Here is a 27,320-nt window from a genome sequence, read left to right as displayed (position 1 = left end):
TTACTCAAAAATGTTTAAAAATGGGGCTTGTTTTATACACGGGCAGTGCATTGTAGGGCCAGGTGATTGGTTGCAGCCGCATCTTATGGGGGCATCTTATACACCGGGGAGTGTTATGCACAGAAAAATACAGTATATACATTAGCAACTTTGTATTAATGTAACTTTTTTATACGTAACTGTGTATTTCTGTCAGTGCTTTCCCCCCCCCTAGAAAAAGAGGTGCCAGAACTCACCATGAACACCTCCCCTGTTCTCTTATAATGGCGATGGTGCCCACCTGAGAGATGCTGGAACTTAGTTCTGGCAAGTTCCGGCTGAAAAAAAGCCCTGATTTTCATATTTTGTTTAAGTTATCTATTTTTGCTCCAGTTTTTTGTACATTGCTTAGAGATATTTTTAATATACAGTGGAACCTCGGTTTTCGAGCATCTCGGAAGCCAAACGTTTCACAAGACGAACGCTGAAAGTGCCTCAGAAGTCGAACAGCTTACGCTGCGTGTTATTATTTTTTTCTCAATTGATTTTGCCGTCCACCCATTGCTCCTTGGTTTTCAAACGTCTCAGAAGTTGAACAGTCTTCTGGAACGGATTACGTTCGAAAACTGAGGTTCAACTGTATTAAGCTTCATAAAAAGTAGTGCCAGGTCTGGGCCACCATGAGGCAAGATCAGGTGACTGCCTCAGGTGGCAGGAGCCGCAGGGCAGCAGATTCAGTCACTAAGGAATGCATCACTTGCTGCCACCACGGTGGCAACAACGGCTGGGGCACACTCCTTGGAAGCCAGATTTGCCACCTCCTTGACGGATGCTTATGTCCAGAGGTGCCTCGCTAATAAGGAAATCTGAACGGTTGCTGTGACTAACTTCATATCAACACCTTCAGAAAAAAGTTTGCAATCTATTAACGGTGAGCAGAACAAGGAAGTGCAGGGTTGGATTAAATTACAACATTCCTTAAAGATTCACCAGTTTGTTACCTGAAGATGGCACTATCAGGAAATAGAAAAATAGCAGAATTTCCTTGACAGAACAAAGTCCTGTCATAAACCAAGCAGTTATGCACTTGCATAAATAGCCCTCCCGTTCTATTAGTCCTTTCTGTGGGACAGGGCTAAGTGGCAGAAGCAAATATGGTGTTCAGTCGGTGGCTTCTTCTGTTGGTGTTACAATTCCTACGTGGGGCGACGGGTACCATGGTAAAACTCAACAACGGTGGGTTTGAAGACATTGTCATTGCAATTAATCCTGCAGTAGCTGAAGACAACAAAATTGTCGACAACATAAAGGTAAGGTGGTTAGATGTTTCTGAATATATTGAATCACTGTCCCCTCAGGGACCTGTGATATGCTGGGAAAATGCAGCGTTCATCTTGTAAGCATAGGTTCCAAGGTGCTACTGGACACCCCTGCACCCAAGAATAGGTGGGACCCATAAGAAAATGTCAAAGTGTGGGGTGCTGCTCTTCCCTGTTCTATTCAACTATGTCTTCCTCCAGGATAATCCAATCTACCTTCTCCTGGTCTCTGCCACAGTCCATCATTTAATTTTCATTAGGCTGTTTTTCAGGTGTATCCCAAACCTCAAGGGGTTTTTCTTTTCCTGAATATTTTTTTTTCATTTTTGCAAACTTGTGATGACTCCAAGCCTTCTTATAAGTCCCTCTTGTGAAATAGTGGCGCTGTTTCGGCTCTATAATTAATGGCACTGGCAGCCTGAAAATTGCGAAAAGAGGGACGGATGGTGATGAAAAGCAATGGAATTCCTGAAGCCCAACATGCTGAGCTAAGTGTGGTTTTGTTAGCTCTGTGTCAGAGGTAAATACTCTGGGGTAAATGTTGTGCTGGTTTTGACCATTAGATGTGGAAATGCCCCACTAACCAATTAGAGCTGTGTGGGCACCAATTATCAGGATAGTACAGTGGAACCTCAGGTTACGTACCGTCCTCCTTGTGAACACTTCGGGTAACGAGCTCCGCTAACCTGGAAGTAGGTGCTCCTGGTAGCAAACTTTGCCCCAGGATGCGAGCAGAAGTCGCGTGGTGGTGGCGCGGTGGCAGTGGGAGGCCCCATAAGTGAAAGCGTGCCTCAGGTTAAGAACTGTTTCGGGTTAAGAACAGACCTCCGGAACGAATTACCATATTTTTCGCTCTATAAGACGCACCAGGCCATAAGACCTGGTTTTTGGAAGAGGAAAACAAGAAAAAAATATTCTGAATCCCAGAAGCCAGGGCAGCCAGCGGGATCGCAGCGCAGTGATCCTGCTGGCTGTCCTGGCTTATGGGATAGCCGCGCGCAGCCTGTCCTGGGCAAGGGGAGCCTTCATCCCCTGCCCAGGAGAGGCTGCGTGTGGTTAAGGCTCCCCCAAGAGCCACACTCCCTTTAAAGAGTGCACGGAGTGTGTGTGCTGCTCTTGGGAGCTTTGCCCCTCCTCGGGAAAAGCCCCCAAGAGCTGCACACACGCTCCACGCGGCTCTTTAGAGGGAGCGCTGAGCAGAGCTTCCCGCCTGCATTCGCTACATAAGACGCACACACATTTCCCTTTACTTTTTAGGAGGGGGAAAGTGCGTCTTATAGAGCGAAAAATACAGTGAGTTCGTAACTGGAGGTACCACTGTACGCGATATGGAAATAAACTAAGGGGCAACATATCAACACACAACCTTTTCAAATGTCTAATCAAGGTATCTAAGGCCACATTTGTATACATGTGTATAGTTTTTAAAATTTTCTTTTAAGAATTTATAGGCCACTCCAGTTAAAAATATTAGCAGGAGAAATTCACACTAAAATGCTGGAGAATCATCTTGAGGTTTTTTTAAAAAATAAAATCAATCAATCAATCAATCAATCGAAAAGAGCTGTGGAGAGCTAAATTTAAGAATGGAAAAAGGATAAATTGAAAAAAACCAAAACCAAAATATTCATGCATCTCTTGTCTACATCATTTTTAGTGCCATACAAAGGCATTTTATTTTCCACAGCCCTCTTTCAGGTTTAACTGTGCTGTTTTTTATCAGTATTTTGATACTGTTTGCTTTACAATGAGCTAGATCATGGGAAGTTAGCTGAACTTTCGTCCCATTAAAATCAATGCAGTTAGTTGGTCATGGCTTATGTCCCATTAGTTTCAATAAGAACTAAGTGCAACAAACAGCATGTTCCTATGCATGTCTGTTCAGAAGTTTGAGTTCAATGGGCTGTACACCCAGATAAGTGAGCAAAAATTGAAGCCTAACTTACAAGGCAGTCCAAGCTTGCCACTGCATACCCTTCAACATTTCTCTGATGAAAATAGGGACATCCTAAGGAAAAACGGGACATGCCAGGATCAAATCAAAAACTGGGATGGCTTCCCTAAATCAAGGACATGCCTGGAAAATAGAGACACTGAATGGCCTGCAATTCCTGTGCCAGATCCAAGCTGGTGAGCAGATCCTGGGCCTGCTCAGTACCACCTTGGCCTCACAATCATCCGTTTTGTTTCCTTTGGGCAGACTTTCCACCTGCTCAGGTCTTCAGTAAGCAGAAGGGGGAGTCCGCCCTGGTGAAGCGGCACAACTGTCACTCTGGCACCAGTGGGTGACCAACTGAACCAGTGGAAGTGGGCACAGAGATGCCATTCAATCCAATTCTCCCAGCCTGGCATAAGAGGGGATTGGGTTATAGCCTTAGCGTGGATTCAACCCTTTGTATTTTTTTCTATATTGTATTGCTTTATTTGTAAATGAAGATGGAGATATTTTAGGGTGAATTTGTCCTACTAAACAAATTATCATATGCAGTTTTTACTAGTGTGTATATATGCAGAGAGAATTGTTTTTTTCTTATACCTACATTTCTGTAGCTGTTTTCCCCCAATAGATGCATTTTTAGGGAACTACACTGAACAATTTGGCAAAGTGCAAATTCTGAAGGCTGGGGTGTTTGGGGTTCATGTACTGTATTGGTCTGGAAAATGCAAATTAGCTTCTCGTTAAAATGCAAATAAAGTAAAAATTAACACACACACCCATTCCTAGGGTAGGTGCTAGACAAGCTTTCTTGAGGAGACAATTCCCAAAATATACGAATATCCCACTTGGGAATTTTCTGTTAATCGTCTCTTAGGCTTACTAATGCCTTTTTCACTAAACAGAGATGGTTGTATACTCTATGCAGTGCAAACAAGAATAAGCAATATGGTTACACACCCAGAAAGTTAAGAGGCACAACTTTTCTCATTGCTTTCCACCAAACTAAGAATGGTTTTGTTTACTGAATTTCTTTATGTCAGGTTGCTGTTCAAACCATTAGAGAATAGGAGCATATTGAAGGGCATCTATTCTACTTAAAGAGTGGAGGTTAGGGAAGGCTGCCTATCCCCCAGTCTTTTCAAATGAAATACCTCCAGGTTCAGGAGGGAGGGCAGAAAAGACCCAATGCACATTCTGCAAGTGTGAATGCGAATGCTAGCCACTGAACACTCATTATTTTCCTTGTAGGATATGATTAAAGAGGCATCTGCTTACCTCTTCAGTGCTACAGAACAAAGATTTTATTTCAAGTCTGTAAAAGTTATAATTCCTTTGACATGGGCACCAAAACCTGAATATGAAAGAGTGACTATAGAATCCTATGACAAGGTAAGTGAGGCATATGCATTAAAATTTAAATGTGCTTGAGGGATTTAAAAGAATATTGTGGCAAATAACAATAACAATAATAAACATTGGGGCAGAAATTGCAAAATAAGACTGATCTAATATTCGCTTGGAGTGGTGGGGAGAATTCTTCAAATATTCCGGGGCTTACATTTTGGTAGCTTTAATAGGGGCTGAGACAAATTCATGGAAAATATCTCTAGCCATGACTGTTAGCCATAATACCTCAATGTAACTTCCCATTGAAAAGGAATGAGTCTCTCAATACTAGCTGTTGCTTTTCTGTCTGTCAGCTTCTAGGTAATTGCTGTTAGGGTCAGGATGCTGGACTTGATGTTATTTATTGCATTCATATTCCACCTTAACCTCCATGGGGCTTAAGGTGGCGTACACAGTTTATCCCTCCTCATTTAACCTGCACAACTGTGAGGTAGGTTAGGCTGAGAAGCGGTGAATGGCCCAAAGTCACCCAGTGAGCTTCATGACCGAGTGGGGGGCTCAAAACCTGGTCTCCTAGCCCAGCCCTCTAAGCACTTCGCTTGGTGCACTATGCTTGATGTGATCCTGAGGGCTCTTATGTTGTAACATGTGACTGTACACATCTTTATTGAAAATTACACTGCAATCCTATATATTGGGCCTAAGCTCAACTGAACACATCATGTCTTTCTTCCGAATCAACCTGCATAGCATGGGGCTGCATGTCCCATGAAACACGCAGGTGTTTACTCAAAAGAAATATGGAATCCCAACGGTTTTAAGAGATTTTTGTTTCAGGCAAAAACTTCCATTCAACCCTGCGGTCCAGAATTGTGCCTTTCTATGCAGAACAAAAATCTGAGGGTGGTTTGCTGAGGCAAAACCCACCATATAGCATTAATATCAAAGGTATTTTGGTGATCTTTCAACCAAGTTCTATTTTACTTTAGGCTGATGTCATAGTGGCAGAGCCTTACCTGAAATATGGAGATGATCCCTATACCTTGCAGTATGGCGGATGTGGGGAACAGGGAAGATACATTCATTTCACTCCTAATTTCCTGACAAATGACAGTTTGCATGCTGTTTATGGATCACGAGGTAGTACCTGTTAATCCATCTTAAATTATTTGTATTTATTACTACAGTCTTAAATTGTCAATGTTTCAAAAGACAATAAACAGAGCAAGAACTGAGAAACCATGAATGGTTTGGTTTTATTTGCTTAATATCTCCTAAGTTTATATAAGGAATTAGCAAGTTATTTTAATTGGAACACAGTGTTTTAATAATGATATTAGAAAACTGCTACATTTAAATACAAGGAAATTCAGATGGGAGGGCTCAGAGGAAGTCCAAAATATGTTTATGACGTTAGAAGTTTAAATAACCAATTAATTTGTTTTGTATTGTCTAGGTATTTGTTGACATATTTTTTTGTTTTTTTCCTATTTTCTTTTTTGTTTATATATGTGATTTTGTCTCTTTCTTTTTTGTTTTAGTATGTGTTATATTTGTAAGAAACTTAATAAAAACTATTTTTAAATATATATATATAAGGAATTAGCAATATTTTATGTTAGGTTCATCTGAACATTTTCAGACCATAAAAGCTTGCTTTCTGAAGCCAGCTGAACTTGTTCCTGTTTCACTGCAGGAAGCTAACTGTATCATATGCTTTCAGACTAAGTACTTTGACTTCCATTTCCATATCGGCTCTTAAAAGCTTGTCATCAACAATTGGCATAAAATGTACATAGCAGAGGAATACCTTTTTCTGTAATAGCTTGAGGTTCACAGGGAAAGCCCAGTAGTATCCCATCAAGAAGTTGAGTAAATAATTTGGTTCTGAGTAAGGGATCCATAGTATTTAGTACCCAGGACACCTGAATAGTGTCACAATTAGCTTTGTCAATGGTCTTCCACAGGCAGAGTGTTTGTCCATGAATGGGCTCACCTCAGATGGGGAGTCTTTGATGAATATAACAACGATGCACCTTTCTATACTACTGGGATAAAGCAAGCTGAAGCAACAAGGTACTGTCCAAAATGTATACCTCAAACTATATAACCAATCCTTTATGGCTGATGTTTGCCTTGGACTTGTTTGGTTGTGGTATGAGTAATTGTCCAGAAGATTAACCTATAATTTGATAGTATTGTAGGGAATACAGTTAGATTCCCGACTGGGGGTCAAAAATAAACAAGTTGATGAAATCATTAAACATATATTTGTAAGTACAAGGTAGTAATCTCAGATGCAGAAGTCACTACAGAGATCTCAATACACCTTTGCAATCTTCTCTTCTTCGGTGATCACTCGTAGCCGAGTAAGATTGTCTTCCATAAACACGGTTTTAACAATGAGTCCGTAAGTGACTGTGGAGGCCAATTCTGGATCCACACGTCCTTCCACAGTGGGAACATTGGTTTCCGGGCGGGAGTTGATCACGGTGTGGATTTGCCAAGCGTGCCTTCCTCCTAGCATGTTTCAATACAGGCAAAGATACAGCATTGTAAAATCATTAAACCCATCCCTTTGTTATGTTAGTTTAACCCAGTCATAAAGCATCCTTTCAGGGACACTAACCAATTAGAAGTTTCTTTTAAAGACAACTTAAACTAAACAATCTTGCTGTTCTGGTTCTGACAGGATACAGAAGAGTTTGCTCCTTAGGGGAAAGTGGGGCAATGCTCTTCTCACCTGCCAGCCCCACCCTCTCTCTCTGCCTCCCCTGCATAATTATCAATCAGCTCATTCACTCAGAGTGCAACCCAAACTCCTCTCTCCTGCCTGTGGGGCTTCCACAGTGGGGACCCCACCATGGTCACATTGGCAGAAGGTAGGGAGCAGAATGATCAACTTCATACATAATGTCTAATATTCTTCCATAACCCTTTTAAATATTTTGTCCAGAATCAGCCTGCTAAGTCCCGATTCCCATATTTTATATATGAATGTCTAAGCGTTGCATGATTATTTGTTATATTTCTCCAAGAAACCCTTGCAATTTAAAAAAATGAGTACAATATCTATGAGATCCATATATTGACTTTTTAACTAACTATATTTGCTTCTGTTATACTGATTAGATGCTCTGCTGGTGTTACTGGTCAATATATATTCCCAATTAGCCCAGGGAAAACTAGAAAATGCAAAGTTGAAAGCCGAACTCAACTGTATGAAGCTGGATGCCAGTTCATTCCAGACAAAACGCAGACTGCTCAAGCATCTATAATGTATATGCAAAGTCTCTCTTCAGTAAGTATGTGTAATGTCAATTTGAAGCTGTAAGTTTCTTTATTTAGTGTCTGTCTTGAAAAATGCAAGATGTTGTCCATACTCAACTTTGGCTAAATTAAATATTATTTCTTAAGATTATAGTTTAAATCCTGCCACTAATATAAAATAACTTCAAGCTTCTGCTGGCTGTTTCACTAAGGTTGGGAGAAACTGTGTTTCCAAAAAATCATGGTATTGACCTAGTAGTTGGGTAGGAGAGCGGGGGGGAAAATCACATCTGACAAGCACTGCACCCCTTTGGTTTCAGATAGAACATGGGTAGACAAGTCCAAAAAGCCCAGGGCAGAAATTTTCATGACCCTCTAGCAGCTATGGTGGCTCATTTAGCATTAATTCTGGAAGTGTATATTCAATTCTGACCAAACTAAGCCTCCTGATATATATTTTGCTCTAGGAGTATAGCAGCCAACTCCTAGGGGCCAAGGTCCCTTCGGGCTCCCCAATAAAATATTTGAGTAGGCTGTCCCCCCCAAGTTGATGGGCATTGCCATTCGAATGGTTTGTGTGCCACGTCTTGTGACTGATTATGGCTTACCTGTTCCTTACACCCCCCAATATTTTATTCAGGTTGTCACCCTTGTCTAAGAGGCTTAGTTTGGTCAGAATCGAGTATTAGCAATTAGGCTGCCTGTGCAAGAAAGGGTCTGCTGCCTCTATCCCCAAAGGGAACCACTTCTTCCCTGTTCTGGGATACTGGAAAACAAGGGATAGCACTTAGCTACACCCAATACAGGCCTCCTCCTCATCGTTTAGCCAAGCTTCAACAGCTGCCCAGCTATTTCTCCCTCACCCTTCCCTCTGAAAAAGAGTACAAATTAATGAGATACCCTTGTAGCTACAGGGGAAGCAGAGAAAGCCCCCTTATTGGTGCTCAATTGCCTTGTAGAGAGATGGGATTCTGGGCAGAGGCGGTTTTAGGATGCTGCAACTGCTGCAATTGCACAGGGTGCCACACTGCAGGGGGTGACAAATGTTGTAGAACGGAGCACTACAACAAATTTTAGCATCACACAGGGCAAATTTTAGCATCACACAGAGGGCTGCTGAAATTCGAGAGCCCAAAGTCTGCCACTGACCTGGGTGCCACACACAAGCACTGACACTCTCTGCTGCAAACTTATTAACTCTGTTGGACATGGGATCAGCGGGTGAACAGAAACAGGCTCTTTGGAGACGCTTGCCACTATATTTTTTTGTGAGATAAAGGGCAACAAATGCCTACAAAGAAAAAATCCACATAACACCCTGAAGCCATTTTTTTTATGACAAAGAATGTCCACCTTCACAGCACCACGTCATAAGGAAATTGCTAAGAAGTGTGTGATTTTGACCAATTCTCCTTCTCTTTTATTTAGGTTACTCAGTTCTGTAACAATAGCAACCATAATATGAAAGCAACAAATATGCAGAATAAACTGTGCAACTACAGGAGCACCTGGGAAGTAATTATGAATTCTACTGACTTTGCCAATTCAACTCCAATAACTGTCCCTCCACCTGATCCCACTATCTCCTTCCTGCAAACACAAGACAGAGTTTTGTGCCTAGTATTTGATGTTTCTGGAAGTATGGCTTGGGTAAGTCTGTAATTTCCATGTCCATAGGAAATATTTCCAAAAAATTTCAAGAATTTGGAATTACGTGGAGGGGGGAGGGATTTGGAATTACAGCAGCAGCATTTTTTAAAAAATAAAAAAAAATGGCATTCTGTGTTAGAAAGAGTGAAGGTCAATTTTGGTTTACCTGATTAGTGTTGGTGGCAAGGGTAAAAAATAGGTGTATAGAAGGAAGATTCCCTGGCTGCCAAGATCCAGGTTTGGGTCAAGTGCTCTTTGGTGAAAGAACCCCAGCAGATATTTTAAATCACAAAATACGCAGCAAAGTAAAACATGTAAACACAGGCCGTTAGACCTTTAAAATATCCCCTTCTGAGTTCTTTCCAAAGTTTGCCTAGCATAGAAAAAGAAAAAACTTAAGATTGGTTAAGTTAGGCTGAAGGGGAACAATAGGCTTGATTATCTTCCTCCCAAGGTGAGGATGGGGTGACCTAGCTACGCCTGGAAGGACATCTTACTCTATGGTATTAACCCCTTCATGCATTAATTAGACTTAAGAATGTTGGTTATATGAGGCTGGTTATCCCACAATTAGATAGTTTAATCTAGATCTTTACCAAACGACAGCAACTAATTCAAAGAGAAGTTCTAGACTAGGAATGGGCAACCTGTAGTGTAACATAGGAACATTATTAAACCCACTGCCTAGCTTCATGTGGGTGTAGAGATCCCAAAGGAAGAGATAGAGTGTGGGAATGGGAAAACATGGTGGGGGAAAGCCAAAACTGAGCAAGGGAAGGAGCCGTGGCTGCTTTATTGAGGTGAACTGGGCACTGTCTGACCAATCTCAGTTTGCCCTCAGCCAGCTCCTGCATGCCTACTTTCTTAAAATTAGTCCAGGGAGTGGCTTTGCCTGCCGGCTTCCTCATCTTTTGTCTCAATGATGCCCTTGTCTGAAGGCAGCCCTGTTTAGGGAAGCTTTTAATGTTTAATAGGTTATTGTATTTTGGTGTTCTGTTGGAAGCCACCCAGAGTGGCTGGTATAAATAAATTATCATCATCATCATCATCATCATCATTACTTGTATTACTCAACAAGGAAGAGGATGGGGCAATACTAGAATTAGCTGGCTCTGCCTATCATTGGTTCTGCCTCCACCCACTGTTGGCCTGTCTTTCACCCTACCACTGGGAAGGACGAAAGGCAAAAACCCTACTGCAAGCAATCAGTTCAGACTTCTGGCAAAATCAACCTGTTCTTTCAGTGTCCTCAGTAGTGCAGGAAGCTTTAACAGATACACAAGGCTCCATACTGGAAGTTTACTGTTAAAATGTGGTGGAGTTGGAGGAGTCCTGTGAGTAGGGCTTAATGTGTGTTCCCAGAGCTCTGATCTTCCCATTTTCTGGTGATAATCCCTGAATCATTTGAGATATACTCTGCTGTGTTTCTATCTTCAAACCAGTGCCTTTCCCCCCTAGAAAAATAATGTCAGTACTTACCATGAAGTTGTTACAGTTGTGTCACACTTTTTAACAACAAAAGTGGTGCTGGTACTGTATACCCTTGAATATCCCCTTTTAAAAGCCCTGCTTCAAACTATCTAAAGAACTGCTAAGCAAATAAAAACAAGATTCTGGAACTGAGTTTATATTTGCCTAGGAGATAGCAGCATTTAGATATTTGTAAAACAGTCAGAAAAACATTATAGAATAATTATTCTCCATGAGCACAATTCATGGTACAAGCCCCATTGAAATGAACGATACTCTCTTGAGCATCCATTTCAATGGAGCGTGTGCAAGAAAACCTCCAGATATATTGCACCCCAAATCAAAACACGTAAAAGGTAATTCAGGATATCCATAAATATTGTTGTATATTGTCTATATAGTATTCATATATGTTTATCAACCTGTATTTGTAAAGTACAACTATCAATTTTAAAATATATTTTATTTATTATTTTCAATTTTATAAATTTCAATAATTTTACAATCATTTTAATATTTCAAAACTTGATTTCCTTCCTCCTCTTTCTGCGGTTTCTTAAATTTATTTTTATTATTTTCTGCATAGCCAAATAAACTTAATTTGCTCATTTATTTTTCAACTTTAAATATCTATTCTTATAAAACTGCAGGTTATTACAATAATCCGGCCAATGCTCTTATCTGTTTATATTTGTAAATATTCAATAAACCATTTCATTCTTTTATAAAAAGTTTGTTATCTTGATTTCTTACTTTTCCAGTAAGTTTCATCATTTCTGCATATTCCATAAGTTTAGGTATCCAGTCTTCTTTTGCTGGGACGACTTCTTTCCATTTTGGGCAAGTAACATTCTTGCCGCTGAAGTCACATACATGAATAAATTTCTAGTTTGGGTAGTTCTGTCCCTATAATTCACAAAGGGAAAGCTTCTGGGTGTGTGTTTTTTACAAACATTGTTTTAAACATCTTTTTCAATTCATTATATATCGTTTCCCAGTAAGTTTTAACCTTACTACAAGACCACCACATATGATAAAAAGAACCTTCTTGCTCTTTACATTTCCAACACTTATTGGATTTGGATTTATACATTTTTGCCAATTTACTCGGTGTTAGGTACCATCAATATATCATTTTCATATAATTTTCTCTTAAGACCATAACATGCTGTAAATTTTATATCCATATTCCACAATCATTCCTATGCTTCCTTATCTATATTATGACCAATATGTATTACCCAATGTATCATTGAAGATTTTACTTGCTCATCCTTTGTCTCCCATTCCAATATCTTATATATTTTAGACAGCACTTTTACATTACATCCAAACAGTTCTCTCTTCAGTTGTGATATTTGTTTCCCTAAACCATCATATCCTATCTTTCTTAAATACTTCATTTAAATGATATTGTATCCATGTTGTTGATTTTCCTGATTAATTCCTTAAATTCTTTTAATTTATACTCTGCTCCCTCTTATTTTAATAAATAAGTTGACCACCCTTCTATCCTATTCTTTTTCTTTACCACTATAGCTTCCAACAGTGAGAACTAAAGTGGTGTTTTTACCTTTAATATATTTTTGCATTTATTTATAATTTTTCCTAATTATAACTATCAATTTTTATTTGCTTCCGGAAAAGCACTGACAACTCTATGGATGTTGTTTTTTAATTCATATGCAGTACAATCGCATCAACCGACTGAAGCAAGCTGCAGAAATATTCCTCCTACAGATTATTGAAGCAGGATCCTGGGTTGGAATTGTCACATTCAATTCCATAGCACAAATTAAGTCCGATTTGCAACTGATCAGCAATGACAGTGTGCGCCAAAACCTTACAACCTTACTTCCTACCTCAGCTGGTGGAGGAACTATCATATGTGGTGGAGTGCGAACAGCAGTTCAGGTAAAGAAGTTTGTCCAGATTCTTATGGTGGTGCAGTGGGAAGGATTTGGGTCCAGCAAAGCCATCCAGAATCAGCATGTGAGCAAGAAATGCATCAAATATGCTACCTCTGAATACTAGGTTGGGGGAAGCACAATTTTCAGATTTGCCTCAGGAAGCAAAATGTATTTGGCCAGCCCAGAGTGCAGACATGTGTTTCCAAGGAATGCTATTGCAGTCATAGTTGAAGAGCACCTAGGGAGAGGGTGGAAGAACCCATTTTGATTTTGCCCATATTCGCTATCTTTTAAAATTAGTGAAGTAGCAAATGTTACTTCAACTGGAAAAAATATCACACCTATCTCACCAAAGTCTACTTCTGTCACAGGTAGAAAATTAGTCCACACTTTTGTCACTCATCTACAATGCAACACAACACACTTGAAGAGGTTTGCAGCAAGTTTCTCTTATACCTTAAGCACAAAGTGTCCCATTGCTTCTACATTACTAGTGCCTGCTAAAATTTTAAATCCTCTTTTTCATAAAGGTGTTTTTAAAAAAGTATCCAAATGCCAAAGGCTGTGAAATCGTGCTCTTGACAGATGGAGAAGATAGCACTGTAAGCTCCTGCTTTACTGAAGTTCGAAATAATGGGTCCATAATTCACACAATTGCTTTGGGACCAAAAGCTGCAAAAGAACTAGAAATGTTGGCAGATATGACAGGTAAGCGATTAAGCAGAATGCCTTACACTAACTCTTTGGTGATACTTGGTGCCTGTTGGTGTCTCCAAAAAGGAGTTTATCACAAGGTCAATCCAGCAGCAAACAAACCTTTAATTTACACACAATTTGCTCAGGGAGCCAAGTAATATGTGTGTTAGTTGAGGGATGATTTTAAAGGACATTGAATTAGGAGACTGATGTTGGTATAGGTTATTAATTTGCAGAAATGAATTTATTTAGGATGACTTTATTTAGATAATGTGATGTGCAGGGCAATGAATGAGAACTGCACTGATTTGGAGCAGTATCTGTTTGAAAATTAACTGAGGGAGAATTAATTGAAAACAAACTGATTTGGAGTGATCTAGTGTTGGGTGCAAAGTAACTTAAGAACCTGAATAGGATGATTTGAATTGGTTGACTTGCTTTTGTGACATTTGAAGTCTAAATTTGCTTCTATACATATAAATCAGCATTTGCAAATTTATGTAAATTTGTAGCTATGGGCCTCTGCCCCCAATTATTTAAACACCTACCAGTGCTCCTGGCCTCCCTTTTAGGTATGTGTGTGTGTTTAGCTGATACTCATCATAATCCATATCTAAGATTGCAAATTTTATAGTTCATTGTAATCTTTCAACAGCTAGCCAGTTGTGAATATCTGATTTAGAGGAACTGAGAAAAAAGTGGTTTCTGATTCTTTTTAATACATACCACAGTATAGGAGAAACTAATTATGTTCTCACAAGTCATAGACTCTGTTCCATCTGTAGATATGTGCCGCAATGGGCTGTTGGGTGTGTACAGTTCCCAGGGACACCAACATGGGGTGCAGGTACGATACATGCCCAAGTCAGAAGGGTGCCTGAACTCCAGGCTTTCATTTCTTTTAAAAAAAAGTCAATTGGAAATCTATAAAGTTAGAAAGCAAAACATGGAGGCAAATATTAGGCCAATACAGGGAAGCTTCTGTTGCTAAGGATGCTTAATCACTGTTGCTAAGCAATCAGCATAAGGAATGCTGACCACTCCTGCCACCTGGGACTCTGGACAGGTAGGGGCGCATACTGGTCCCTGGAAGTCCTGTCAGCATCCTTATCAATTCCTAACATTAAAAAGCTGCAGCTACCATTCAGAACAGTGTTTATGCAGCCATACTGGATATGCTACTACAAGACACAGCACAATAATGTAATACATTTTATTCCATCTGATAGATTACTCTAATTATTATTTCAATTTTATTTCAGGAGGTTTGAAATTTGCTGCCACGGACAGTTTGGATTCCAACGGGCTCATAGATGCTTTCACTGGAATTTCTTCAGGAAGTGGAACTATCAGTCAACAATCGATTCAGGTCAGGATTATAAAGATTTGGGTGCAAGCAGTAGCCTATCGTAATGATTCTTATTATCTTAAAATTACTAAGCACTGTACAAAAATTGAAAACAACAGAGTGTGACATCAACTCTACAGCCTGTGATTTGCTCTTATTGTACAGAGAGAGACCCAGGTAGAATTTGCAGAGAAAGGCTAATTGCAGAGGTAGATTTTGGCAGAACTGAAACATTTCAAAATGTACAGGTCCGGTACAAAGAGCAACCATTCCCCCACCTTTGTAAAATAGGGCACAGTTGAGTCTCCTATCCCCCTTTCCATGGTGTCTAGAGGGCGAGTAGGGAGGCCACTGACCCTGCTTCCCCAGAGGGTGAAGGTAGGAAATCCCTAATTCAAACCCATATGCAAGTTGGGGCAAATTTGGCCATACCCCCAACCAGTAGGAGCCCACAAATTAGTAATACCCTAGCCAGGCCATCCTCAAGCCTGGGTATGGAGTGCAAACTCCCCTGGAGCTGCTTCTACAACTGTTTTGCTTGCCAGGTCCATGCCTGGAGACAAAGCTATCTGTATCTCCTGTTCTGGTGAATTCTTAGCTTACTTCTCTTCCTCTGTGGCAGGTGTAGGGAACCTTTGGTCCTCCAGATGCTATTGAAATACAACTCCCATCATGCCTTAAGCCATGCTTGCCAGGGAAGATGGGAAGTGTAATTTTTCAACAACTGGGAGCAAACTTTCCCTACCCCTGGTCTATGTAATTAGATTTGTGTCTTCCAGTTTCAACCTCGTTTCTGATCACTGATCGGATTTGTCCTAGGTTTTTTTTTTAACCATTACTGTTTTCAGGTATCCTGCTTATAACATAGCTTCATGCTGAATTCAAAGACAACATCAAAATGCTATTATTGAAATTTATATACTACCTTTCATCCGAAGAGCACAGGGCGGTTGTTGCTTTTGCACTGGATTTTTGTATCTAACAGCTTAAAACTTCCAAGGCAGCAAACAACCAATAAAAATCCATAAACAATTGCAATAAATATATATGGTGGAGAAAAAACAATTATGGTATCTGCATGGAGTAGCTTAAGTATGCCATAGCTTATGTATGGAAAGGGTTGCTGAGCTGGAGTTGCAATGTTTCCTTACCTGTTTAGCTGTAGCTGCTTATCTACGTTTCCTCCATGTTTTTAACAATGTAACACTGCAGGATATCAGTTTTATCCCTGTTGCACAAACCAAGATGGAACATCTCCTTGTGGCTGTACCAGCATTTTTATTAATGCCTCTTTATTATGTAATTTTTGTTCAGCACGACTATCCACTGTGAATTCACCTTCTTTTCTTTTTTTATAAAATATTTATTAAAGTTTTCCATTTTATACAAACAAAAAAGAAAAAATAAAGAAAAGAGGAAATATTAAAAACACAAAATTTTCAAAACCTAATTTCAAAGCCATAGTTCCTTGACTTCCTCATACCTCCCCTTCTTGTATTCTAGTTCTTTACTATTTTTGAAATAAAATATCTGCTTACCTGGGAGTCCAGGTGGGCAGCTATTGCTGCATGGCGCGGGCAAGGTGGGTGCAGGGGCCTGCCATTTTCTGGTGTGGCAGGGGGATGGGACAGCTGGCACTGCCCACTCTGGCTGCACTGGACCCTTAGGTAAGGGTGGGCAGTGCTCACTCAGCCAATCAGAGGCTGAGGCTTGGGGGCTGCGAGCAGCCCACCCTATTTAAAATTAACTGTATGTATTCAGTTTATAAAACTTGCCAGGTATATCAGCTTACCTAATACACACCAGCTTGAAGGTAAAGGACAAAGTGCCAGTTTCAAAGATTGGCTGGCAAATTAAGTTCATACTATTTTCCTGCTAGAGGGACGTGGATGGCACTGTGGGTTAAACCACAGAGCCTAGGACTTGCCGATCAGAAGGTCGGTGGTTCGAATCCCTGCAACGGGATAGCTCCCGTTGCTTGGTCCCTGCTCCTGCCAACCTAGCAGTTCGATAGCACATCAAAGTGCAAGTAGATAAATAGGTACCGCTCCAGTGGGAAGGTAAACGGTGTTTCCGTGCGTTGCTCTGGTTCGCCAGAAGTGGCTTAGTCATGCTGGCCACATGACCCGGAAGTTGTACGCCGGCTCCCTCGGCCAGTAAAGCGAGATGAGCGCCGCAACCCCAGAGTCGGACACGACTGAACCTAATGGTCAGGAGTCCCTTTACCTTTATTTTCCTGCTATATTATAATGCTTAAAGGTAACCGCGGCTGGCGCTGTGGTCTAAACTACCGTGCCTCTTGGGCTTGCCGATCAGGTCAGCAGTTCAAATCCACGTAACAGGATAAGCTCCCGTTGCTCTGTCCTAGCTTCTGCCAACCTAACAGTTAAAAAGCATGCCAGTGCAAGTAAATAGGTACCACTGTGGCAGGATGGTAAACGGCATTTCTGTGTGCTCTGGCATTCATCATGGTGTTCCATTGTGCCAAAAGCAGTTTAGTCATGCTGGCCACATGACTAAGAAAGCTGTCTGTGGACAAATGCCAGCTCCCTGATCGGTCTGACTGAGGTCCAGTGCTGAGGGCCTTGGTTCCAAGACGCTAAGTTACAGGGAACCAGGCAGAGGGCCTTCTCAGTAGTGGCACCTGCCCTGTGGAATGCCCTCCCATCAGATGTCAAAGAAATAAACAACTATCTGACATTTAGAAGACATCTGAAGGCAACCCTGTTTAGGGAAGTTTTTAATGACTGATGTTTTAATGTATTTTTAATCTCTTGTTGGAAGCCGCCCAGAGTGGTTGGGGAAACCCGGCCAGATGAGCGGGGTAGAAATAATAGATTATTATTAATTATTAATTCTTTTTATTATTATTCCTTGGCCTGAAAAGCAAGATGAGTGTAGCACCCTGTAGTTGCCTTTGAATGGACTTAATAATCCAGGGCTCCTTTATCTTTTTACCCTTTTTTTAAAATAATTTTTATTAACTGGCCAATCACATCAAATTAAATCACATTGCATAAATTCCAAATTACAAAGCCAATTTTTAAAATTTTGTTGGGGGAACCCATACTTCAAGATCCAAAGGGGGATTCAGATCATCTTCTTATTACTGCGTTAATCTCCAAATCAGTCCCAATCAGTCCAAACAAAGTTCATAATTCTATCCAGTCTTATCTTGGTGTTTCCACATCATATCTTGTTCATATAATTTCTCTTTTTCCTTTACGATCTCTTCTGTTAGTCTCCTTAAGCCGATAGCAAGTATAATAATCCTGTGTGGATTTCCCGTTCCTCCACTAAGTCCAGATGGTTTCCATATATCTCCTTCGTAGATAACATCACTCTTTCCATCGTAAATTTTGGCATTTGTCGCTCTTAAGTCCCACCGAGGAGTTGATCCACGATATGTAAACAACTCTATTTCTCTCTTTCTCCTGCCAGACCCAAGAGCTCCAACAATGCCTCCCAAAATGGCGATGGCATTTTTACCTGCGTCATTCCAAAACTCTTAGCTTTCCAGCTTCATCTTGAAACATTGCTTTGGATCGAAAGTTTATCTCCACACAGCCTTAAATCCACAGCTTAAGTCCTTAATTTCTGACTCATTAGGGGAGGGGATTCTTGTTAAATCACATAGAAAAAAGGGAAGGCAGGTTTTTTCCCCCTCCCCCCTCAGTCATTTGTCGTACCGTATCTTGACGTATCTTCTCATATTTTATTCTTGTCTTGTTATCAGAGATCTCTCCTGTCAGCAGTCTTTACTCCCCTTTTTCCTTGAAGCATGTGCAATTAATCTCGTCCAAATTGTTTCTTTTAAAGATCATTGCAACTAGCGGCGCGAATCAGGGACGGCGTCAAGGAGTGCCGGAATCCCACAGGAGGGCTTTGTGCCTAGTGCCCCCCCCCCACAAATTTGGGGGTGGTATAGGGCACAGCAGGCAAGGGCCGTCCCCCCCACAATCCTGGGGGGGTTAAGGAGGCTAATTACCCCCATCATAGCCTCCAAATTACCTTGTGTGGGTCGGAGAGATGTTATTGTCAGCCATCTTCCGATGCGCCACCTAGTGGCCCCCTCTTATCTTTTTACCTTTAACCATAATGCTTAATGTTTTGTTTGTTTGTTTTAATACCAACAGCTTGAAAGTAAAAGTCATAGCGTCGGTTCCGGAAGGTGGTTTGATGGTATTGTAACAATTGATAAAACAGTGGGAAATGACACTTTCTTCATCGTTACATGGGACACAAGCATATATCCACCAGGAATATTTCTGATAGATCCCAAAGGAAAGAAGTACAGCCACAACAACTTTGTCATTGATAATACAAATGTCCGAACAGCTCGACTCAGTATTAGTGGAACTGCAGAGGTAAAATCCCAGCTCTCTGTGCATCTAACCCTGCAATTACTAGTGTGCCTTTTCCACGTAGAGCTTTATGGAACTACAGCTGTGCTATTAAAGGGTTGTGCCATTACAGGTAAAGTAGCATGATAGATTATGCAAGTGTGGAAGAACCATCTTCTATGTAGCATTTTGTAATGGTCTTAAAGACCTTCAATATCCCAAATCAGCATTTTCCCCACCCACAAAATATGATTATGAGGGTTGTGTCTACAAAGTCCAAAGCCCTAAAATGGTTCATGAAATGTGTTAAGGCCCCTTCACAGCTGCTACTCAAATCTGTGCCAGTTTTGCTGAAGCTGAAACTCACTGGGAAGTTTCACAAGCTTCCTTCTTGGCTCCCTGATCCTAATGCTCATTTGGGAACTGAGGACACTTCCCTGCTCCTGCCCACATGAGATATCTAGAATATCATTTGCCGATGTTTTGGTAGCTAAGGTGTATATTTTCTAAATAAAACCTCAAGGCCCTGAATTTAGAGTGCTAAATTCAAACACACAGCAGATGGAGTATACTCACGCACATGCACACCAAGGTCCTCAGGTAGAGATCCTGTAACAAACAGGAAAAGGGTGAGGCTTGCTGACATGTGTTGCCTTTTTGGATTTCTGCTGTTCAAGTCTTCTCTGCATTGTAATCCATTCCCAGTTGGTTTCTTCCAATTGGCCTTCTTAGAATTGGTTTTCTCAGGTCCACTTGGTCTTTTCCACCATTGGCTTCTCCATCCCATACTGCCTTCTCTGCCTTGGTACTGAGCAGAAACTGTTTTTATAGTCACATGTTCCGGGGAACAAAAACCCTTTCCCATAAAATCCATATTGCCAATGGGTGTCTGCCAAAATCCTGGTTTGAATTGTCTCAATATTGTTCTCTCCACACAAATTTTCATTTCCTAGTTCATCCTGTGCACAGGATGACATTGTTGCCAGTACTCATTTTCCTTGGTACATTTTTCATAAAAGAGATACCTTCTTTATGAAAACATAACCAAAGGAAAAGCAAATGTATTTCTCCAAATTACTTAGATAATGGATATGGCATATTCTTCTGTATTTCAACACTTGATCTGCAGGTGGGAGACTGGGAATATTCATTTATGAATACCCATCAAACAGAGCAAATCATATCAATAACGGTAACCAGTCGACCAGCATCTGTATCTGTGCCTCCAGTTCTTGTGAAGCCCTATATGAATCAAGATACCAATAAATATCCTATTCCAATGGTCGTATATGCAGAAATCAGTCAAGGTTTCTTACCTGTTATTGGTGCAAATGTCACAGCCATAGTTGAAGATGAGAGTGGAAAAACTGAAGAGCTTGAGCTTTATGACTCTGGTTCAGGTAAGTAATTATTGCAGCATGCATTTTGTTATTTTTTCCACTGACAATCAGTCTTGTCTAATTTGGCATACTGGCCTCCAAGGCCTCTTACAGCCAGGTGTGCTCCCTCAGATGCATTGAGCCAATATCCCCATTTGGAGCCTACTGCAAAGAAGGCCTGCTCTCTCATACCCAGCCCTTAGACAGCACATAGAGAAAGGCTTCAGGTGATGATTCCAGGGTGTGGACAGGTTCATATGGGGAAAGGTGGGACTCTTAGTGGCACCCACCACAAGCTTGATAAATCTCCTGATTTTGCTGACTGTGACTGTAGAAAATGAAATATGCAGCAAGTTCTAATACATGTTATTGTATTATGTTTGTTTGGTAGGTCACGAGTTGTCCTGGCTTGTGTTGTACAGATATTACTAACCAGTCCCTTATGATTCCATACTATCACAATAAGTCACGCATTTTCTATTTCATGAAAACAGGAGCAGTTACTATGAAATAAACATCTCTTGCATGTGTTATGTAGGGTTTATAATGACCACAAGTGAGAGGTTTGCTTTGGATGTTAAGTATTAATATTTATGTACTCAGGTGCTGATATTCTCAAGTATGATGGAATCTACTCAAGGTATTTCACATCATTCACACAGAATGGTAGATACAACTTAAAAGTGCGTGTCCAAGGGAAAGACAAGACTGTCAGATTGGTCCGTAGACAGAGTCAAGCACTCTATATACCAGGTTTTGTGGAAAATGGTAAGGATTCATTATGAAAAAGCATTTACTAGTAATATGTAGCTCTAGAGTTCTCAAAGTATGGGTATCTCGAGAGAAATGAAAACCTTTCCCTGCCATTCCCCTCCCCACTGTCAACCTTATGCAGATTTTAGATTTAATACAGATATTGAGTACACATCTCTGACTCCAGCGCAACAGTGGTGAGCTCTCGTTGTCCTGTCCCAGCTTCTGCCAACCTAGCAGTTTGAAAGCATACCAGTGCAAGTAGATAAATAGGTACCGCTGTGGTGGGAAGGTAAACGGCCTTTCTGTGCACTCTGGTTTTCGTCACGGTGTTCCACTGCACCAGAAGCAGTTTAGTCATGCTGGCCACATGATCCAGAAAGCTGTCTGTGGACAAACACTGGCTCCCTCAGCCTGAAGCGAGATGAGCACCACACCCCATAGTTGCCTTTGACGGGGCCTAACCGTCCAGGGGTCCATTACCTTTTACAACTCTGACACAGTCTACTCTCCTACAATATTCTATGTACTGCCCAACTTGTTGATTGAATGCAGAGCCGGCTCAACAATGAGGCAGCGTGAAGCACCTGCCACAGGTAGTAGAAACACAAGAGGCAGCGCCCCACCCATGCCACTGCTTCTGCCACCATTGGAATGTCCCCCTGCCAGCAAGAGGGAAGTATTCTGGCAAGTGGCATTGCTGCTCATCTTCTCTGCTCCTGCAGTGGCAACGTTAGTAGAACATCCTGATTCTCAAGTTTGGCAAGAGGGGGGTGTTCTTGCACACAGTGTTGCCATTCATCTTCCCCACCCTGGGGTAGAGAAGACCAACTTGCAGAATGCCCCTCAGGTGAAGCAAGCTGGGCGACTCCTCATTGAATATGTTGGGAATCAATGGAAAAATTCCCTAAGTTTTTAGGCTTTAAAATATTATTCTGGCATCCTTCTTCTGGAAAATACCTGCAATTCATCTACACTCACACAAAACCCCCCCACATATACCCCAACTGTCACAGAAGATTTTAAGACATGCAAGAAATTGAAAAGAAGTAGGAAAAGCAAGTAGAAGTATATTGTCAAAATTTTAGAAATAAGAAGCAGTTTTGCAAAACTGGCAGTTAAGAGTTGGTGGAACATAAAACTGTTGTGGAGAAAGATTGGCAAGTTAATAAGAGTACAGATTTGAAGGAACTACAGCAGAATTGCTTGGTAGACTGAATTACAGAGCATCAAGTTGGGATAGTGAAAATGTTTTAGAAGAAACACAAGTACTATAGTTTTTTGCATACTGAATTTTAGTGATTTATTGACAGCTATGAAGAGATACCTGTTAAGCTTGTCAAGAACTGAAATTGTGACTGGTAGTGCAGAGCTGGGTATCCTCTGCAAAGAAATACTGTAAACCAAATGAGGGGACAAGAGGAGCTAAGGCTGGCTATATAACGAAAAATACGTACAGTATCTAGTGCAGATTATAAAATTGTAAAGTTGGAAGGGACCTGAAAGGTCTTTTTTTATTATTATTAAATATTTATTGGTATTTTCAAGAAACATATAACAAACAAAAACAAAAAAAATAAACAAAATAAAAACAACACAAAAATACATAAAATTCAAAACTTAACAGAAAAAAAAGAAAAAACACATAAAGTTTCAAATACTTATTTTCCTTGACCCTATTTCTCAGACCTCCTCACACCTCCCCTTCTTGTATTCCAATTTAAATTATCAATTCAGCAAGTCATTAACTTATTTCTTCACCCTAGCTTGAACATTTATTCCAACATGCTATTATTTTACTTTACTTCTTTTTTCCATTTCCTCAATTTATTTTTACCAGCCTTATTTTCATTTAGTTTAAGAAAGAAAAGAGAAACCAATTTTACCTTATCAAAATTACATATCAATACTTATACCTCATTAAATATTCTTAAACCTTTTTTCCTAAAGTCGACCAAAATTTCCCTTCCACGGTTTTCCCAATTTCCATACAGCTAACAAAAAATATAAAAAAAACAAGGCAGATTATACTTATATACCCTTTGGATTCCCAACCTCCACCCGCCCTTTTCCCGGTTCCAGTCCCCAACCAATATCCATCAGTCTTTATGTTATTTAGCCTGGAGATCTCACGTCCGAGGCCCTTATGTCTCTCTCAGTTCCTTTCTGCCGGTCTCTTTGATAGTCCTTGATGTTAAACCCCAAGTCTCGGAGAGGCTCCGGCCCAACAGGATCCATGTTGCTTCCAGCCCGTCCTCCACACTTAAAAGCAAAGCCTATGGGGTACTCCAGCTCTTGTTTCAAATTTCTTTCAAATCCATATGTCCCCAAAGCTCCAACTTTCACCTTCAGCAAATTTGTAATCCTCAGGTCTTCAGATCTCCTCCAAAGGGGATCTCTCCATTTTTCAGACTCCCATTCAGACCGGGCTTTCCCCATCCAATTTTTATTGTCCTTTTTTATCATCATGTCAGGCCTCATATTGCAACTCTCCTTTGACTCCTGCAGAATTCCAGCTCCTCCTTCATTTTCTTCAAAAACAACATATTGTTCCATCGTGTCAACACTTTCAGTTTCATTTATTTGTTCAGTTGAATGGGCTTCCTGTTTCAAAACCTTATCAGACTCAAGACTGTTGTTTACTGTCAAGTATAGTACTGAAACCTCTGTAGACAAAGCACTGTACTCCTCTTGTAACTTTCCCAGGAGAACAAATGCTCTGTCTAATTCTGCTTGAATTTTACATGCTCCAGCCATTTTTGTAAAGTAATGTCCCTATTACCCCTCTAGGGGGATTTTAGTTCCTTAATGTTCCTTTCAGCTCAAAGCCAAAAGTCCAGTTATTTTATATCAGCCCTCCTTATTTTCAACAAGTTATACCGAATAAACCAGCAGAAACAGCAGAAACAATGTTCTCTTTTTCCAGCTGACAGCTAGCTGACTGACAGCTAACTTGACAGCTGTCAAACTCTTCAATACAGCAGGCTTTCTCGTGGGACGTTCCCGGGTCTAGGGGGGGGGTGAAACTTCAGCTCCCAAAAAATTCTTTTTATCCTCCAGTAAATCTTCTTATAATGTTAAAACCGTGAAGTCAAGATCTTTTATTAACAAGCAAGAAACAGATTCTCTCGACCTTAGCTGCTCGGTCCTTTGCTTTAAGTTGTTTACAAAGAGGGGGGGGTGGACTTCCTTTTTAGCCCCTTCCCGCTCGTTCCAGATCCAAAATAGAGATTTTTTTTTTTAAAGTTCCAATCTCCGTATTACTCACGGGTTGATGTTTTGTAGTCCAATCGATCAAAAGAAGAAGTTGGCGCTCTCTGTCAATGGCTTGCGGCTTCACTCCGTAGACGAGGGAGTACTCTCAGCACCACGCCTCACCCTGCCTCCGTTCCGAAGCCTTTAAAAAGGCTCCGTCCCGGATTGGGGGGGCGCAAATGGTGCCCGCCGAGTCTCTATGTTCACAGGCATCCGCGCCTGTGATTTTAAGGGTCCCCGCTTCGCCGCAGCGGCCAGACCCAGACGCTACGGAGCCGATTCCCTCCGGAGCTCGGAGGGAATCCGCCATTAAACAATGGCGCCAACCCGGAAGTCGGAAGGGACCTGAAAGGTCATCCAGGAATCACAGCCAAAGAATCTCTGACAAATGGCCATCCACCTCTGCTTCAAAACCTCTAATGCAGAGAGGGTTCATCCTGGTATTTCTTCAGTTTGTCCCAAACTGCAGAAAATTGATGTTTATTTCAATTCAGCAGTAAACCATGTTTTCTCACAGGGAACATGGCTGGACAAAAGAAAATCCTCTTGGATTTGTGCCGAGAAGGCATGGGACAAACGGAATGAACCTTGGACCAAACAGAAGTGTGGATAAGCATAGAGTCTACCACATTCTGAGGTGTTCCGTTCTACTGTTGAACAGCTCTCACCACCAGGATGTTCTTCCTGATGCTCAGTTGGAATCTCCTTTCTTGTAGTTTGAATCCATTGTTTTGGGCCCTACCTTCTGGAGCAGCAGAAAACAAGCTTGCTCTATCTTCCATGAGATAGCCCTTCAGATATTTGAAGATGGCTATCCTATCACCTTTTATACATGCCTTGTCTTCGTTTTGTGTTTGCACACAGGGGGGGAAATCAGACAGACTTTCAGAATACTGAGAATGTTTGCAGAGATTCTAGTTACATCTTATGACACAATTTTTCTTTCCTTCTTTGGAAGGTGAAATAAAAATGAACTCACCAAGACCTGAAGCTACTGAGGATGAAATCCAAGCAAACCTAGGAAGTTTCAGCAGAGTTGCATCTGGTGGTTCTTTTGTGGTATCAGAAGTTCCTAATAATCCAAACGCCATAGATGTCTTTCCACCCTGTCAAATCACTGACCTTGAGGTGGAGCTAGCTGCCGATGATGATGAATTCCTTTTGTCGTGGACAGCTCCTGGGAATGACTATGATGTAGGACAAGGTAAGTGTGGAATCCTGTTTTAATCAACCAGTATGACTCCCTTGCTTAGATATATTTAAATATGGAAAAGTAAGGGTTTATACCAGAATTAATCTCCCTTTAATATGCTAGAATAGCATGACACTGTTGCTCTGGGAAGACTGCAGTTCTCCCCTCCCAAGGCTACAATTCCAGCATCCTTAACAAACTACTGTTCCCAAGATTCTTTGGGCCGAGTCAAGTGTTTGACTGTATGGTTTGAACACAGACATTGCTTTGTTTTAGTCCAGGATTCCTAGTTATAGAATATGCTTTATTTGTTTGGACGTGTAGCTGTTTTTCCTGTGTTGTGGGGGTAGGCGGGTAGAGCCACATTAGTTTTTCTTCTGTGGAACGAGTTGTTTGCGATGCCTGTAACAGTGCTTAGATTTCTAAATGTCCCCCTGGACCAAAAATGGTTCTGGACACCTCTGACAAATACCATGCTTTTAAATTAGCATGGAATGACAGCTGATCTTAACAGCTTTGACATGGTGGCCATGTGAACCAGCGTGTGCCCTGGAATATTTTCCAGTCTTCTGCAACACACAACGATGCAATAGCTGGTATGCAATATGCTTAGGGTTCCTGGAGGATAGGAAGTTATGCACTGATAGGCTTGTCACTGTTTCCTTGATCCATGTTTGAAGATGTACATCTAATGCATGTCTGTTGTGGGTCCTTTATTTTGCAGCTGAACGATATGAAATAAAAATGAGTGAAAATCCCTTGGAATTAAGAGATGCAAGTTTTGATAGTGCCACTTCTGTGAACACTACTGGACTGACAGTGGAAGTCGCTGGGGTCAAACAATCTTTTCAGTACAAGTCAGAAAACTTAACAAAAGAAAATGGCTCCTCCATCTACTTTGCCATTCGTGCCATTGATGGCAGCAACAACACAGGAAAAGCATCTAATGCGGCAAGAGCAGTTGTGGTTTTTTCCACATTGCCAGCTACTCCCACTTCTTCAACTGGCACTTCCACACTGCTAAGTACTGCCATTAGTCCAAACAACACTACCACTGCTCACACAACTTCCTCTAATGTGAAACCCACTGGTGCTAATGATCCTGAGATCAGTGTGATAAATGACACAACCAAAATTGTGATCATTGTATGTGCTTCTGTGATCATTATTTGTGTTATTGTAAGTATAACCATCTGCATTGTACATAAGCGAAGAAACAGAAGTCCCCAGACTGGAATGTAATACAACTACAATGTTGGAGAAGCATCTAATATAGCAAGGGCAGTTATGATTGTTTCTCCATTACTTGGAGCTACTCCTAGTCCAAACAACATTTATACCACTCCTTCTAATGTGTAATTCTATTCCTAACACTTGTGATAATAGTATGTACTTCTGCAGTTATTATTTGTGCATTTGCAAATCTAACAGTATGCTTTATTTAAGTGAAGATACCGAAGCCCTAGAACT

At 40.9% G+C, this 27,320-nt stretch overlaps 1 protein-coding gene and 1 long non-coding RNA gene across 3 annotated transcripts in view; one reads left to right on the top strand and one right to left on the bottom strand.

Moving 5' to 3' along the window:
- Positions 1-881: 881 nt before the first annotated feature.
- LOC128415547 (uncharacterized) overlaps positions 882-27,320 on the bottom strand; it is a 30,731-nt gene continuing 4,292 nt past the window's right edge. Inside the window, exons 3-8 of one of the 2 annotated variants that reach the window (XR_008330983.1) lie at positions 25,781-25,845; positions 11,728-11,880; positions 9,004-9,145; positions 6,323-7,104; positions 3,839-6,288; positions 882-1,716 (exon numbers count right to left, since the gene is read on the bottom strand). This is a non-coding gene — a long non-coding RNA (uncharacterized LOC128415547). Of the gene's footprint in view, positions 1,717-3,838; positions 7,105-9,003; positions 9,146-11,727; positions 11,881-25,780; positions 25,846-27,320 lie in introns of both variants that reach the window. The other variant, XR_008330984.1, reaches the window with a different exon arrangement.
- LOC128415540 (calcium-activated chloride channel regulator 1-like) lies at positions 1,134-27,320 on the top strand. Its single transcript, XM_053391851.1, has 14 exons — positions 1,134-1,289; positions 4,486-4,626; positions 5,574-5,724; positions 6,552-6,660; positions 7,717-7,885; positions 9,283-9,504; positions 12,664-12,888; positions 13,415-13,592; positions 14,843-14,949; positions 19,065-19,295; positions 20,401-20,671; positions 21,254-21,418; positions 25,617-25,862; positions 26,575-27,320. Exons 1-14 carry the CDS (start codon positions 1,134-1,136, stop codon positions 27,090-27,092), a joined length of 2,889 nt encoding a protein of 962 aa, XP_053247826.1. The 3' UTR covers positions 27,093-27,320.

This window comes from Podarcis raffonei, chromosome 6, assembly GCF_027172205.1.
Source record: "Podarcis raffonei isolate rPodRaf1 chromosome 6, rPodRaf1.pri, whole genome shotgun sequence".
In the NCBI taxonomy this organism is placed as follows: Eukaryota; Metazoa; Chordata; class Lepidosauria; order Squamata; family Lacertidae; genus Podarcis; species Podarcis raffonei.
Note: the sequence above shows the minus strand (reverse complement) of the source record. Positions and strands in the feature narration are given on the sequence as shown.